The 14,359-nt window shown below is 37.9% G+C and overlaps 1 protein-coding gene across 1 annotated transcript in view; it reads left to right on the top strand.

The window, feature by feature from the left end:
• Nucleotides 1–14,359, top strand: part of LOC117289976 (oxysterol-binding protein 1-like) — a 31,474-nt gene that overhangs the window by 5,251 nt on the left and 11,864 nt on the right. Inside the window, exons 2-4 of the mRNA XM_033771180.1 lie at nucleotides 750–958; nucleotides 1,474–1,718; nucleotides 6,916–7,096. Of these exons, the coding sequence (XP_033627071.1) occupies nucleotides 750–958; nucleotides 1,474–1,718; nucleotides 6,916–7,096 (635 nt within the window). The remainder of the gene's footprint in view (nucleotides 1–749; nucleotides 959–1,473; nucleotides 1,719–6,915; nucleotides 7,097–14,359) is intronic.

Here is a 14,359-nt window from a genome sequence, read left to right as displayed (position 1 = left end):
TTCCTCGTACCATAAAAGACTGGGATGAGCTTCCCTCAAGATATCATGGAGCTGCCCATCTTGGAACAGTTCCATCTTTATCATTCATTTCAGAATCCATATCACCATCAAGTTCCACCATTAGACTGAGTTTATGTGAAAGTGTGATAAAAGTTGAATTAATTTATTAGTTTTTTAACCCTTGTTCGTAAAAAAACGTTCTTTATCACAATGCTGGGAGTGGCTAATACTTGTTCAGTATGCCTTTAAAAACAATTTCTGTTTTGTATTACAACATAAACTAGTAAATTTGTCAACATGGGAGACATTGGAAAGTGTCAACTATGCACTATGACTTGCCACTATTGCCTCTTTATGTGAATGAAAGTGTAGATGGCGTTTGTGGCTGGTATCCAATAACCCCTCTGTCTGTCATGACATATGTTTCAAATAAATTTGTAGTTCTCAATATCGAGAATTGATAATTGTTTCAATGCTTTTTCAAAAAGTTAAGCAGTTCATGGAATAGTATTTCAAGAGAAGTCTTTCGCCATTACTTCCTGTAAACCCTGTGTGTTATTTGTAAATCTGTGAACTTTTTTTTTCTATTCCGAAAGTGTATAATGGCTTTATCTGCAAAATAAAGCCAAGATGTAAAATTGCAATATGTCTAAGTCTGCCTAATAGTTGTGATAACAACACTGTCTTTGTATAGCACTGTATTTTTAAAGCAGAAGGAATTAATTGTAATCATATCATTATTTATTCAGAAACCAGGCAGAGATGGCTCACACTTGTCGTGGTACCATTAATCTGTCAGGAGCCTACATTGATACAGAAGACTCTTGCAACTTTGTTATCTCCAGTGGCACTCAGACCTTCCATCTAAAAGCTAGCTCTGAGGTAGAGAGACAACGATGGGTCACATCGCTGGAATTAGCCAAAGCCAGAGCTATTCAAATGATGGAAGAAGATTCAGGTAGGATATGTCAGCCCAGTTTCTAGGAGTTGTTCAGACAAAAAATTTTGCTCAAGTTTGTGCAAAGTCTACATGGTCCCAGCCTTTGATTTACATGAATGCAGTGGCTTTTGTTGCCCCTGGTCTTGGCCTTGGTGCCCCTTCAAAAGTTTCACATAAACTTTATAAGATTTTCCAATGGAAGTGCCCTTTGCAAAATGAAAACTGTCTTCCCGTCTCAAAGATGAAATTCCAGGCCTGAGACAAATGATAACAAATGTACCCATGGAGCACATGCAATTTTGGCTGGTATTTCATGTGAATGTATACATGTACCTGTCAACAGTTAATTTTGTTTGGATGAGCATGCCCCATTGGTTTATCAATTGCCTAACACTTGGATTGTTTGTATTCAGAGTAGCTTGGCCCATGTTTGGTTTGGCTCTGCAATACTGAGCTCACTAAAGTTAGGGTTACGATTATTCAATGTTCCCGATCATAGTGTGAATATGTCTGATTTTGTTTTAATTTCGAAGATGATGAAGAGGAGCTACCAACAGATGTAGATCGCACTGAGCTGCAAGCAACTCTACATATCCTTACCAGTAAACTAGAAGATCTTGGAATCTGCAATGAACTAATCACTAAGCATGGAACAGCATTACAACGTGCACTGAGTGACCTGGAAGTAATTCATGATCCTACAGAAGCTATCAGTAAACTCAAGGGTATCAATGAGAGAGCAACACTGTTTAGGATAACATCCAATGCTATGATTAATGTAAGTACACTCAGGCTCCAAGCCAGGCAATGCATGGTTGAAATAAGAGTAAAGCAGTTTTGAAATACTTCTTTACAGCTTCCTTTAGTTTCTCTGTAGTGCATTTTAAATACATTCTATTATATGAAAAGCCCACTATCCATCACTCTCTTTTGTTGCCAAATTGTTTTAAGTTTGAAAAATTGCTGTTGACCGCATTGTATGACCACTCTGATGTCAAGCTCATTTACATAGTTGCTGTTGACTGCATGGTATGACCACTCTGATGTCAAGCACATTTACATAGTTGCTGTTGACCACATTGTATGACCACTCTGATGTCAAGCACATTTACATAGTTGCTGTTGACCGCATTGTATGACCACTCTGATGTCAAGCACATTTACATAGTTGTTCAGTGGCCAATTTTACAAACTCTATTATCACCCTAAAGTTATAGAGTTCTAGTCGGTCGCATGATGGTTGCGCAATGGTCGGGCGATGGAAATCTTGATGCGCGATCAAAAAAAGACACAGTTTTTAGGCCTCAGCGATGACTATTAACCATGTTTTTTAGGATCGTGCATCAAGATTTCCTTGCGTGACCATCGCGCGATATGGCCTTAAACATGTTGAGCAGAACCTATGGGCCGTAACTACGAAAGCCATTTAACCCATTAGATGCGTATTAAATGAGTAGTCACTGTATAAACCTCGTGTCTAACTTCAAACAGGTACTACAAAGCTTGCTTTTAGTTAGCCGCGTTTAAATGACCATTAGAGTTTAACATGTGTTTATGAAACAAACAATAGCAATTCTTAAACATGGTACGGGGGTTGTTTAGTGAGTATTCTGAGCCATTTAGAAGCCAGATATGTACACAGAAAGGTAGAAAGATGGACAGGATGGATGGGCTCCAAATCTTCTTAATTTCACAAGAGGAGGATGACGAACAAGAAAGTCGTCATGGTCGCCAACACCAGCGTTCACCAAGAGTTTTTAGGGACAAGGTGAATCCCTTAGAAGAGTATGAGGAAGAACACCTTGTTAATGGCTTTTCCTGATGGTTTAAACAAACAAACAAACAAACAAACAAACAAACAAACAAACAAACAAACAAACAAACACTTTTGTAGTTTAATCAGGAATTAAATTGACGATCTTGGCCAGCTGGGTATTTTTTATTTATTTATTTTTTATGTTGATTTTTATTTTATTTTTTTCCTTTTGGTAACAAATGATTTTCGATTTGCAGTTATTTCCTTGACCCACCAATCCACATTTTCGAACAAAAATTTAATTTTGTTCACACTGACTATTTGTAGACCTTTGCAGATCGGTTTTTACAGTCAGGAAACGAGATGGACATTTCTGAAGTGATAGCTTTCCAGGCGTCACCTTTTTTCTGGTTGGCTTTAGTGTCACATCTTTTGTCACCACTAATGGAAATGAAGTTCCTCATGGTCTCAACGAGAGCCATCCTTTCGTCAGCAGTGCAATTGTTGCTTTTAATCAGCCATGGCTGTAGAGTATCGAAGTAACGACCTGCTGAAGATTTCTCTACACTGATGCCTATCATATGTTCATGTTGTTGCGCAATCCTTTATCTACATTACAATGTATTTAACAATAGGGACCTCGGTCAATAGGTTTAGACTGTCCCATCCTCGTGTAACTAGCTAGTTACACAAGGATAACTAAGCAACTATTTAAGGTATTGCGTAAGACTTGTTTAATTCAGGTGTTTAGAAAGACGCGTGTAACTTGGATTTATCCACGTCTATATACTACACTAGTATAAATATAAAGGCCTTTCGTAGTTACAGCCCTTAGAGTAGAGCATGTTCTCAAGATGACAATTAGTCTAAAAAAAGCACATTAATAAAAACAATAATTTTGAAGTCTTACTGTAAATATAGCGCGTTTATCTACCATCAAGGTACTTAAAGCGCTTAGTATACAGAAAGATAGGTTATTGCAGTGATGAAATTTGAGACCCATTTATTTAGCACCTTTTTATAAGAGTTTACAGGGTGCTACGGCGCATACAGCAGCCACAGCCAGAAACAACAGGGCAAACCCTTTTTTTTTGTTGATAAGTGCACTGGTTTTTTTTACATGGATAACACAACACGTTGGACCAACGGCTTTACGTCCCATCCAAACAACTTTCACCCAAAAGACAAGGCAATAAGTGTCTTGCTGTCATGACTGGGTTCATTGTCCCAAAAATTTCAAAGAACAGAAGTCCTTTTATTGAATCACGTTCGACACAGCAAGTAGTTTTTCTCTTTGTACGCAGGGTTTCCCTTAACGTTTTTTTCAATCGCCCGCTGGGTGAGTCAACCAAAAATTTTGATTGCCAGCAGGTTTTTTCACTAGCCTGCAATACACAAAATTCAGATCCCGATCGCGGCTAAATTAAAACTAGCAAATATCTAGTCTTGTCAAACTTAATATTTTAATAGCTTTAGTGGAAGCTTTCTTTGGGAATTTCCCGCTGTACTCTCATTTAAATGTGAAAAGGACCAATTATTTGACTCGTCCGGCAAGCGTGTGAGGAAGAGTTTTGACTCGCCCGCCACTATTTTTACTCGCATTTGGCAACCGGGCGACCGCTAATTTCGAACCTTGGTACAGATCATTTGTACAATCTATTTTACGTCCAATGTACACAGTAATGGTGACACTCAGATAAACTTATGGGTGTTTTTAAACACGGAATACAATTATTTGAAAGGATTTTACAGAGAGTTTTATGTGAAGAAGATAGCTATTTGGTCAAAAAGGTACTCGTTTTTTTCCAAAGATATGTTATGACTGTTTTCAATTACTTTTGAAAAAGAAATTTGTTTGAGGGACGTAAAAACAATATGTTGTGAACAAGGGAACCACAAATGACTACATGTAACAATGTTTTGCTAAATCAAGTTGATCTGACTTGTGTTCCCAACTTCGATATCTTCAATTTGGTAAAGCAAATCATACAAGTGTGCAAACCATTCAAAGATTAATTTCACCCCAAGAACATGTAATCAAAACTTGTAACAGAAGAAAATAATCACAACAAAAACTATCTGAGGATTTGTAGGTACCACAGAATATCTGGAGAACTTCCTTGTTGTGTTGCAGAGTAAATGACTCTGTAGATGTTTAATAGTGTGTGAGTGCTTTGAAAGGGTTAATTTACCATATAATCAAATCAAGTTGGAAGAGGAGGCCAGGGAAAGGGTTAAAGAATGCTGTAACTGTGTCATTACTGAGATTGCATACTGCCCTCAATAGCTTGGATGGATCAGTACACACTTTGTTACATGTTCATCTATGGTCCAATTGGGAATGCAGTTAAGGAAGGCTGCCCTCTTGTGGTCTGATGATTGTCTAAGCCCTTAGTTGGAAATGGCTCATCAAAGGGATGTGTTTGGTGTTAGCATATTTCTACCTCCATGGTGTTAGTGGATATTGATCAAGTTGAACAGGAGTGGCTTACAGGATGTTATATTGATTAGTGGGCGATTAGTGTACCAACTTCCCTGCATAGATGTACAGTAAAGTGCCACTGCCATTATGTACTTTCCTAACAATTGTCAAGTTGTAAAGCTTTGTAGAGCTACACTGTTTATGTAGCTGCCTTTCTTTCCTGTGCTCTCTTGTGAGGTTGTGGTTGTGTGACTTGAGTGTATCTCACTCGGCATGAGGTGAATGTTTGTATTATTTTTCTATTTCATGACAGTGCTTGATTCATGTGTCAGTGATAATCACTTTTTTTTATCATGCACTGTAGGCTATAATTTATGACTGATACAGTAGCTAAATAGTGACAAGAAGTTTCCTCAGGGATTAAGTTGGTTATGGTGGTAGGCCCTACATGGAACTGAATGTGTTCCCTCAATGTGTTATACATGTACATACATGTGTGTACCTGTTAATAGGCAATGTTTCCCTGGTGAAGTGGTAATCTCAAGTTATCTACAAGTATACATTCGTTGGTGCACAATGTGCAGTTAACATCTCAAGTACAAAATGTGTATTTTTAGGACCCCAATGTAAATGATAAATAAGCCCAAGATATTGGCTTTTTCGTGTTATCCTCTTTTGGCAGCAGAATCTGTCCTTTCACCAATTTAACCCAGAGCGAACTCAAACTGTTTACAGTTGCTATGGAAATACATGTAGAAAAAACATTCACCTTTATAAACAAAAATGTCAATCAATCAATCAAAGGGAATTTTTACATTTTTTTATCAGACTAATTTGTACAATTTAAGTAATTGTACAAATTAGCGGTTGAACAAGTTTTGAGATGTGCCCCTTTCGTATGTATTATAAGTTCATAGAAATGCTGTTCACAGTCTTCTTGATCTGCGCACAAACCTTTCTTGAAGGAAGTACATAGGCCTACAGGTTACAATTGTATGTCACTCTTTTGATGATGTCAATTGACCTGATTATAGGTTGTATACCCAAATGATCCAACATAGCTTTTTCCCTTGGTCTCTACACTACATATATAGCTGTGGTGTAGTTACCAACTGTACTTGTAGCAACATATATGGAGGGTGAAACTTCTATGTATAGCACTGAAAATGTTGGTGGAGCACCAATATTGCATAGAAAACCCCAGTTATTGTAATCTTGATAATAGTGTTTTTGTATCAAACTTGAATTTGAATGTATGGATTCTTGATTTAGAAGCTAAATCCACAAATTCATAACTAGTTTCACTCCAGCACACTTGACTCTAATATGGCTGTAATGATGGTGAATGAAAAAAAGAACAGATTGACCAGTACACCTACATGAACATGTATGTAGTCCCTTAAATAATAAATGTGCAATACAAATAGTCATATTTTAGCTAACAATAATTAGTCAGGCAGGACTTCGGTGAGTCAACTTATAAAACAAAACTGATTGTATAAAACCCCAAAATAGCATTTATAACTCCTTCATCTTTTTTGCTAAAAACTACAGGGTTCTTAATGTTTATAGAAGTTACACATGTATAATAACCCTTTTGATTGCACATCATAAGTACTGTAGATGAATAACAGTGACAGATGGACTGATACGTTTGCGAGCGTACTATGAAACCAACCAACCAGTGTATATTGTTTTATCCTTCCAGCACTTTGTATTAGTTGTAATGATTAGTTACATATGAAATTAAAAGCTTTGAATTGATTTGATGATGCTAGCATTTGGTATTGACTATAGGCGTGTGGCGAGTACTTAGAGATTGCACAGGCACAGGGACGGAAGTGGCAGAAAACATTACAGTATGAACGAGACCAAAGACTACGTCTAGAAGACACCATTGAGACATTGGCCAAACAACACAACTCCTTGGAACAAGCTTGTAGAGATAAAGGACGTCACGATACAAAAAGCAGTAAAGGTAAGCCAGCCCAGTTTCACTCTACTCTTACTCTATTAGTTACACACAACCTTGAGTGGAATATATACATTGTCTGCATCCCATACCCAATGAGTCCAAAAGCCAAGTTGGATATTGGACAAAGATGTTTCTGTATTCCATGAGCGCATGTGTGACAAAAAAACTGCATAAACTTTAAAAAGTACAAAATGCGGAGTTAGAACAGTGCAATAAGTGAACTGGAATTTTTTTTGTACAGATTGCTTGTTCCTATCTCACTCTGTGTTGCCTTACTTACTAAGCTTGGGCGATATCGATTAATTTTATTCACGATATATCGTTTACAATATATCGCGATATTCAATATAATTGCGAGTAATTAAATTTGACATCATCAGTTTTCAAACTCCCGGTGAAAGTTGTAGAAGACACAGGTAGCATAAGAGAGGTGTTCTAATGACCTATTCTTCTGGTTTTACTCCAAACCTATGTTGTGCAAGAGGTCTCGGCTTGGAAATACATCGCAATATTTAATCGATATCGCGATATATTGATATTACGATTAAAACCAAATCGATCTGATATCGAAATCGTTTCCAAATTAGTATCACGATATTCGATAATATCAAGGTATCCCCCAAGCTTATTACTTGCATAAGTTATATGATGCATTAGTGTGTACTCGGAGCCTGATGTAATTTTGAAGAACAGTTGACAAGAGTGACCATGGGTCTTCACCTAAAGCCCTTTTCACACAAGACCCGAGAACCAACAACCATCGTTTTGGGCGCCAGTTTTCTGATCTAGCAGGACACTACACAGATGTTCTTAGTAAAACACTTGATAAACATGCGCCAGCAAAGACACGGATTCTAAAGGTTCGACCAAATACCTCCTGGTATAACCCTGAAATCTTTGAGGAGAAAAAGAAGCGTCGGCAATTGGAACATACATGGAGACGGACTCATTTAGAAATTGATCGCCAGCAGTACACTCAACAGAAGCAGAAAGTAAATACTTTGATTCGAAAAGCAAAAAGTAAATACTACAGTGATCTGTTTATAGAGCATGCTAAGGATCAAAAGCGTATATTCAAACTTGCTGTTGATCTTCTTCATCGTTCTCAAGTATCTCCTCTTCCAGACGCTACTTCCGATCTTCACCTTGCGAATCAGCTCTGCAATTTTTTCACTGACAAAATAAAGACAATCCGTGATAGCTTCGTAGTCTTTGATGATTTGGCATATGACGAACCTATAACAGCGCTTCATCATTTGTCATGTTTTGCACCTACAACTGAAGAGGAGGTTCTTGCCATCATACGCAATGCTCCAACAACATCATGTAAACTGGATCCGATCCCTACTTCACTCCTTAAGAAATCTACCGATGCTATAGTACCTGTCATAACAAAGATAGTCAACACTTCATTAGAAACTGGCATTTTCCCGGACATCCTGAAAGTTGCACACATTCGTCCTCTCATAAAGAAGGAGAATCTTGATCGGAATGTGTTTAAGAACTACCGACCGGTTTCTAACTTGTCATTTCTTGGTAAAACGCTAGAACGTGTAGTTCTGGCACGGCTGGTACCCTTTTTACATCAACATAACCTATGTGAGGACTACCAGTCAGCCTACCGTGCTTTTCATAGCACAGAAACCGCCCTTCTGAAAGTACAGAATGATGTGCTACACACCATGGATAATGGACAGATAGTGCTTATGGTGTTGCTCGATCTTTCGGCGGCTTTCGACACCGTGGACAACCATAAGCTGCTTCAGCGTCTTGAAAACCGTATCGGTATCCGTGGTGTGGCTCTGGATTGGCTAAAATCATACTTAGCTGGAAGAACACAAGCAGTCTGCATTAATAACGACATCTCCGATGCAGCTACATTGAATTGTGGACTACCTCAAGGTTCGTGTGTTGGACCTGGACTATTCCCAATCTATACTTTGCCACTCGGGGACATCATTCGTCGGTATAACCTGAACTATCATTTATACGCAGATGATACTCAGATCTACATACCAGTGAAACCTTTACAGGCAGACGTTAACTCCACTCTTCAGAGAATCGAACACTGCATCGACTATGTCGGAACATGGATGAATCATAACTTCCTCAAACTTAATGACGCAAAAACTGAATTCATAATTCTGGGTTCCAAACGGCAAACAATGAAAGTGAATATTGAGCATGTTCGAGTTGGTGATGCTTACATAAAGCCCTCCACTACTGTTCGAAACTGTGTGATGTTTGATCAAGCTATGACAATGGAAAGCCAGGTGACAGCAACATCTAAGTCTGTTTTCATGTCAATCAGGAACATTGGCAGGATACGCAATCACCTCACAAGGGAAGCTGCTGAAACCATTGTCCATGCCTTCATCATACGCAACTCTCTCGCCTTCAACGATTACAGAATATTGCAGCAAGGATGATCACTTTCACCAAGAAAACGGAACACATCACACCAGTGCTAGCCGGCTTGCACTGGCTCCCCATCCAACAAAGGGTTAAATATAAACTGTGCCTCATTATTTTCAAGATCTTGCAAGGTGATGCCCCAGCATATTTAAGTGATCTTGTGCAGATATACACCCCAGGACATTGTGGCTTACGGTCTACAAAACACAAACTCCTCCAGGAAAAAACAACTAAACATGTATGGGGGGAGAGAAGTTTTCAGAGTGCAGCACCAAAGCTTTGGAACTCCCTCCCGGACACTGTAAAACTCTCCAAATCACTCAACACATTCAAGAACAGTTTAAAAACTCATTTTCATAGAGAAGCTTTTTGTTAAGTTTATTTTCTTATTTTGCTGTTTGCTACTTTCATTGCTTGTTGTTCCTTTGTAGAGTAGCGCCATGAGCGCCGCTTGCGGCGGATACCGGCGCTTTATTAAGTGTCCATTATTATTATTATTATTATTATTATTATTATCCCAAAGGTTGTATGCGATTTCATGACAAACATTCACACGATCACACACATCGATTCCCGACAGTCCTCGTTTATGCGAGATCGCACCGTTATTTATTCACTGTGCTTTTTCAGTGTCCCATTTAGTGTAATGTATAGTTTTCTTAATAATAATAATAATAAAAAAGAATTGTAATGCGCATATATCCACCTTACTGGGTGTTCAAGGCGCAGTAAAACAAAAACAAAATGAAAGAAAAACCGACATAAGGAAATTAGTCCTTAAAAACCTGTGACATACAGTGTAAGATAAGTTATGAGAAGAGATTTGAATTTTGTGGTACAAAGACAAGATCTAAGATTAAGTGGTAGAGAGTTCCAGATGCATGGCCCAGCTGAAAAAAAAGACCTGTCACCCCATGAGTGTCGAGACTTGGGTTCAATGAGGAGAAGCATGGAACTTGATTGAAGATTTCTTGATGGAGTGTAAACTTTATGTAGTTCAGAAATATTGTGGGGAGCCTTGCAATTAAGTGCTTTGTGGACAATGAGCATCAGCTTGAAGATGATGTGTTGAGAGGTAGGGAGCCAGTGTAGTTTCAGAATGGGGGTGATAGAACAGGATTTTCTAGACAGTGACAAGATTTGGGTAGCTGTGTTTTGGCCGTTGAAGATGGGAAATCTGGTTGTTAGGAAGAATGTAGAGAAGAGCATTGTCGTTGTCAAGGCGAGAAGTAACAAATGCATGAATGACCTTTTCAGTGGCACTTTCGTCCAAGTACTTGCGAAACTTACCAATATTCCTTTTGTGATATGATGGCAGACGAACCATGTTATTGATATGAGTGTGGTTGAAGTGTTATTGATGAATCAAAAATAGTCCTTAAGTTCAAAGCTTGCAGCGAGGGAGCTATCTGAGCATCACCTATTGATATGTAAGGCACTGAAACCTTTTTTAACTGTTGGAGTGACCCAAATAGAAGGAACTCTGTCTTATTCAATTTCAGGAAGTTTTGTTGTGTCATACGTCGAATCTCTTGGATGCATTTCTCAAGTCTTGCAATAGATGCATTGGCGTTTTTTTGAGAAGATTTGAACGTGATGTATAGCTGAGTGTCGCCTGCATACACATGGTAGTTCAGGTTAAATTTCAGAATGTGTAAATAACCGTGTAAACCACTGCAGGCCATGTTCCGACCCCTGTGGCACAGAGTAGTTCGAAACAACAGAGTTTGATATCGGAGTGCCGATACACACAGCAAGTTTTAGAACCTAACACATGTTTGAATGCTAATTAGGATGACTGACGGATCATGTACTATGTAGGTTTGCCATTTTGCATTTTCTGAAAGTGATAAATCAAGATTTGAATTTTTTCTTTGAATTTCAGCACTGGCACAGTGATTTTTCGCATTTTTACAAACAGGCAAATCTGTTGACTTAAAATGAGCATTATCACAAGCCTGAAAACCTCAGTAGTGGTTTTTACACAGCGCTTATAGTCTATCTTTTCTGAATTTTCTTTAATGAAATGGTGAATGTGTTTATGAATTAATTAATAAACAAATTTACAACATTGAAAACAATGTGACAGTTCTTTATGACTGAAGTGAAGAATTGAGCTTAATTTTGGTAGTTTAATTTAAATGTGATTCCAAAGCAGGTAAGTGTGTAAAACTATAGTTTGTCAATATTTGAGTTGGAATGACCCCATTGGAGTCATACTGTGGTTTCCTTTGGAAATACTTTGAGTGCGCTTTTTCAGGATGCGATGTACTTTCTTTGACAGGATGGCCTTTAGATGGAGACTTATACAATATTGTAAACAAAAAAAGTCACTAAACTTTTTGAATGCATAATTTATCAAGAGAGAATACCCTAGGGTGCATAATGTTATTACAATGTACATGATATGACTGTATATAATAAGTCTGACTGAGCTCAAACCTTGTAATAATATGAGTTGGTCAGTAGTAGGCCACTTTGACGTCAGTACTGTGGAACAAGGCAATGGATTGGAAAAACACTGATTCCACAATCTAATTAAAGACTGTAGAGACCACTGGCTATTTACAGGGACTCATCTTCATTACCAGTGCTATGACATCCTGGCTTCCTTATGTGGGGCTGTTATCACTCAACCCACTGCCCTCGTGCTTGGATGATTGACTAGGTTTTGAGGGATGCTGTAGAAATCTCAAACCAAGCGATTGATTTAATCATAGCCCATGGAGGCAGCTTTCTGGATGCCTACTTAGGGGGACTAGATCTTAATATGAGTGAACATATTAGTGCTGAGGATCAATAGTTGACATGGCATTAGTGGTTTATCACACAGTTGGAGGATGCTGAGGTAATTACTACTTCTTGCTCAGAATTCATTCACAGATGTTCTTCAAGTATCAGGTAAAACCAGCTGCACATTTGCATACTGCCTAGACCAAGAAATTGTAGGTCTGTATGACTCATTCAAATTATTTTTATGCTACTGCCTGTTAACGTTTTTCGGGTTGTACATTTAATGTAGAGTGTATGTAAAACATACATGCATACTCGTATACATGTAATACATACAATGTACAATGTGAACAATTGATATTGTGTAGTTTTACTTCCAATCTTCATGAGGTATGTGAATAAAAAGTGTTCTGTTTACTGATCAGATAATGTAAGTCATTTGAAACAGAAAGTCTCTCCGCTGAGCATGTTGAAGGTACTACACGTGTACACCAAACTTACCCTGTCAAAATTGTACTTTTCCCTGGCACTTTATTGTAATTCTTACCTTTCCAAAGTGGACTCCCTGCTCTGTGATGGAGTCAAGGGTATTAACTTAGTGAAAAATGGGAATAAAATTCAACTTAATGTTTCTTCATGAACGCTATTTACAAAGCTGCATTTTTGTCTACATGTTCGATCCAAGTGTCCTTATCCTTATACTTCTCTAAGGAAGTGAACTATGTGTGAGAACGTTTGAGAATGTGTGTGGATGTGCAAGATGCATAACAAACCGGTGTCTTTCACACAATAATCTTTCTCATGAAGAACGAGCATGAATTAGAGTGTCAACACCACTCATGTTGAATTGCACTCTCCCTTGTGGTTGTTACTTCATGGTCAGTACTACAAGTTGTAATGGTGACGTTAATCTTCCTTTTATTCTCTTAAATAATGTTGGGCTAGGATCTATTATTTCTGAACTCAGTAGTCTGGTTGGAATTTTGAGACTTGTACTGTAAGGAAATTATGTTTAGGGAACAAAGCTTTAAATTTGAGGTATTGTATAGACCTATGAAGAAAATATTGTATTATTAAATTGTTTTGCAATATTGCAGAGGACCTGTAACAACCTGGACCTTGTCACAGTTTTAGGCTTAACAATCTATATTTTGTGTAACAAATTTTACAAGCTTTAATGCAGCTGATTCTGGGTTAGTGGTGATTTTGGACATTCTGAAACTCGCAAAAACAAATGTTGTTTGTACAAAGCGTGCCGACATGGGACTGGGAACAAGATTTGATTAGGACTTCCATAGTATAGTAGAACAATGCAATTTGTAGGATTGCCAAATACCTAGGTCATAGTCCAAATGATCACTGTATCACCGTGTATGATCACTCTTACATTGCCAACTAAACACCATGGTACTGCTGTGCTGAATATGGCATGCGTTGGATGTCAAGTCTATACATGACCTACTTACACTGTACATGATGTGTACATGTACCACATGTAGTGTTAACATTAAGACAGCACCTTGAAATACTAATGTAAAGCACATTCTAATGCTGGACTCTATATTCTTGGGAAATGATGCTAACATGGCCTCCCCTAATGGTAAGTTTCCATAACGAAACTATAGCAAACAATTATTGATAATCTTCAATTATTTGTGACAGCATGGATGTCAAACTTATGTCAAACTGTGACTGAAGTTGTAATGCCTCCTACACATGTATCACTTGTTGTGTGTAGGCATGTAGGCCATTATACATGTACATTGTTCATACACTTTGCAATGTGTGTACAAATGTTTTAAAAAGTTACTTTATTACAATTTTGACCTTGGTATTGTATGGTGCCTTTTTAGGCTCTATTATTACCTTGTTTAAGGATGGACTGCAAAGGTGCTAGTTGGAAGTTGACAAACTAGTTTTAAAGGCTCAACCTTCAATACACGAGGCGAGCTATACATAAAACAATGATGTTTGCTTTACTAAATCTCATACATTCTACTTTTGGCATTATTGCGCAATCTTTTTATTACAAATGTATGTGATGGTTTTGCTTACTGTACAATATATACTACACCCATGACAATTCCAAAGATCGCTTTGTAAAGTGCATGATGTACA

The sequence above is a fragment of the Asterias rubens genome, chromosome 5, assembly GCF_902459465.1.
Source record: "Asterias rubens chromosome 5, eAstRub1.3, whole genome shotgun sequence".
NCBI classification, from domain to species: domain Eukaryota; kingdom Metazoa; phylum Echinodermata; class Asteroidea; order Forcipulatida; family Asteriidae; genus Asterias; species Asterias rubens.
The sequence above is the reverse complement of the archived record's forward strand: the minus strand, read 5'-3'. Positions and strand labels throughout refer to the sequence as shown.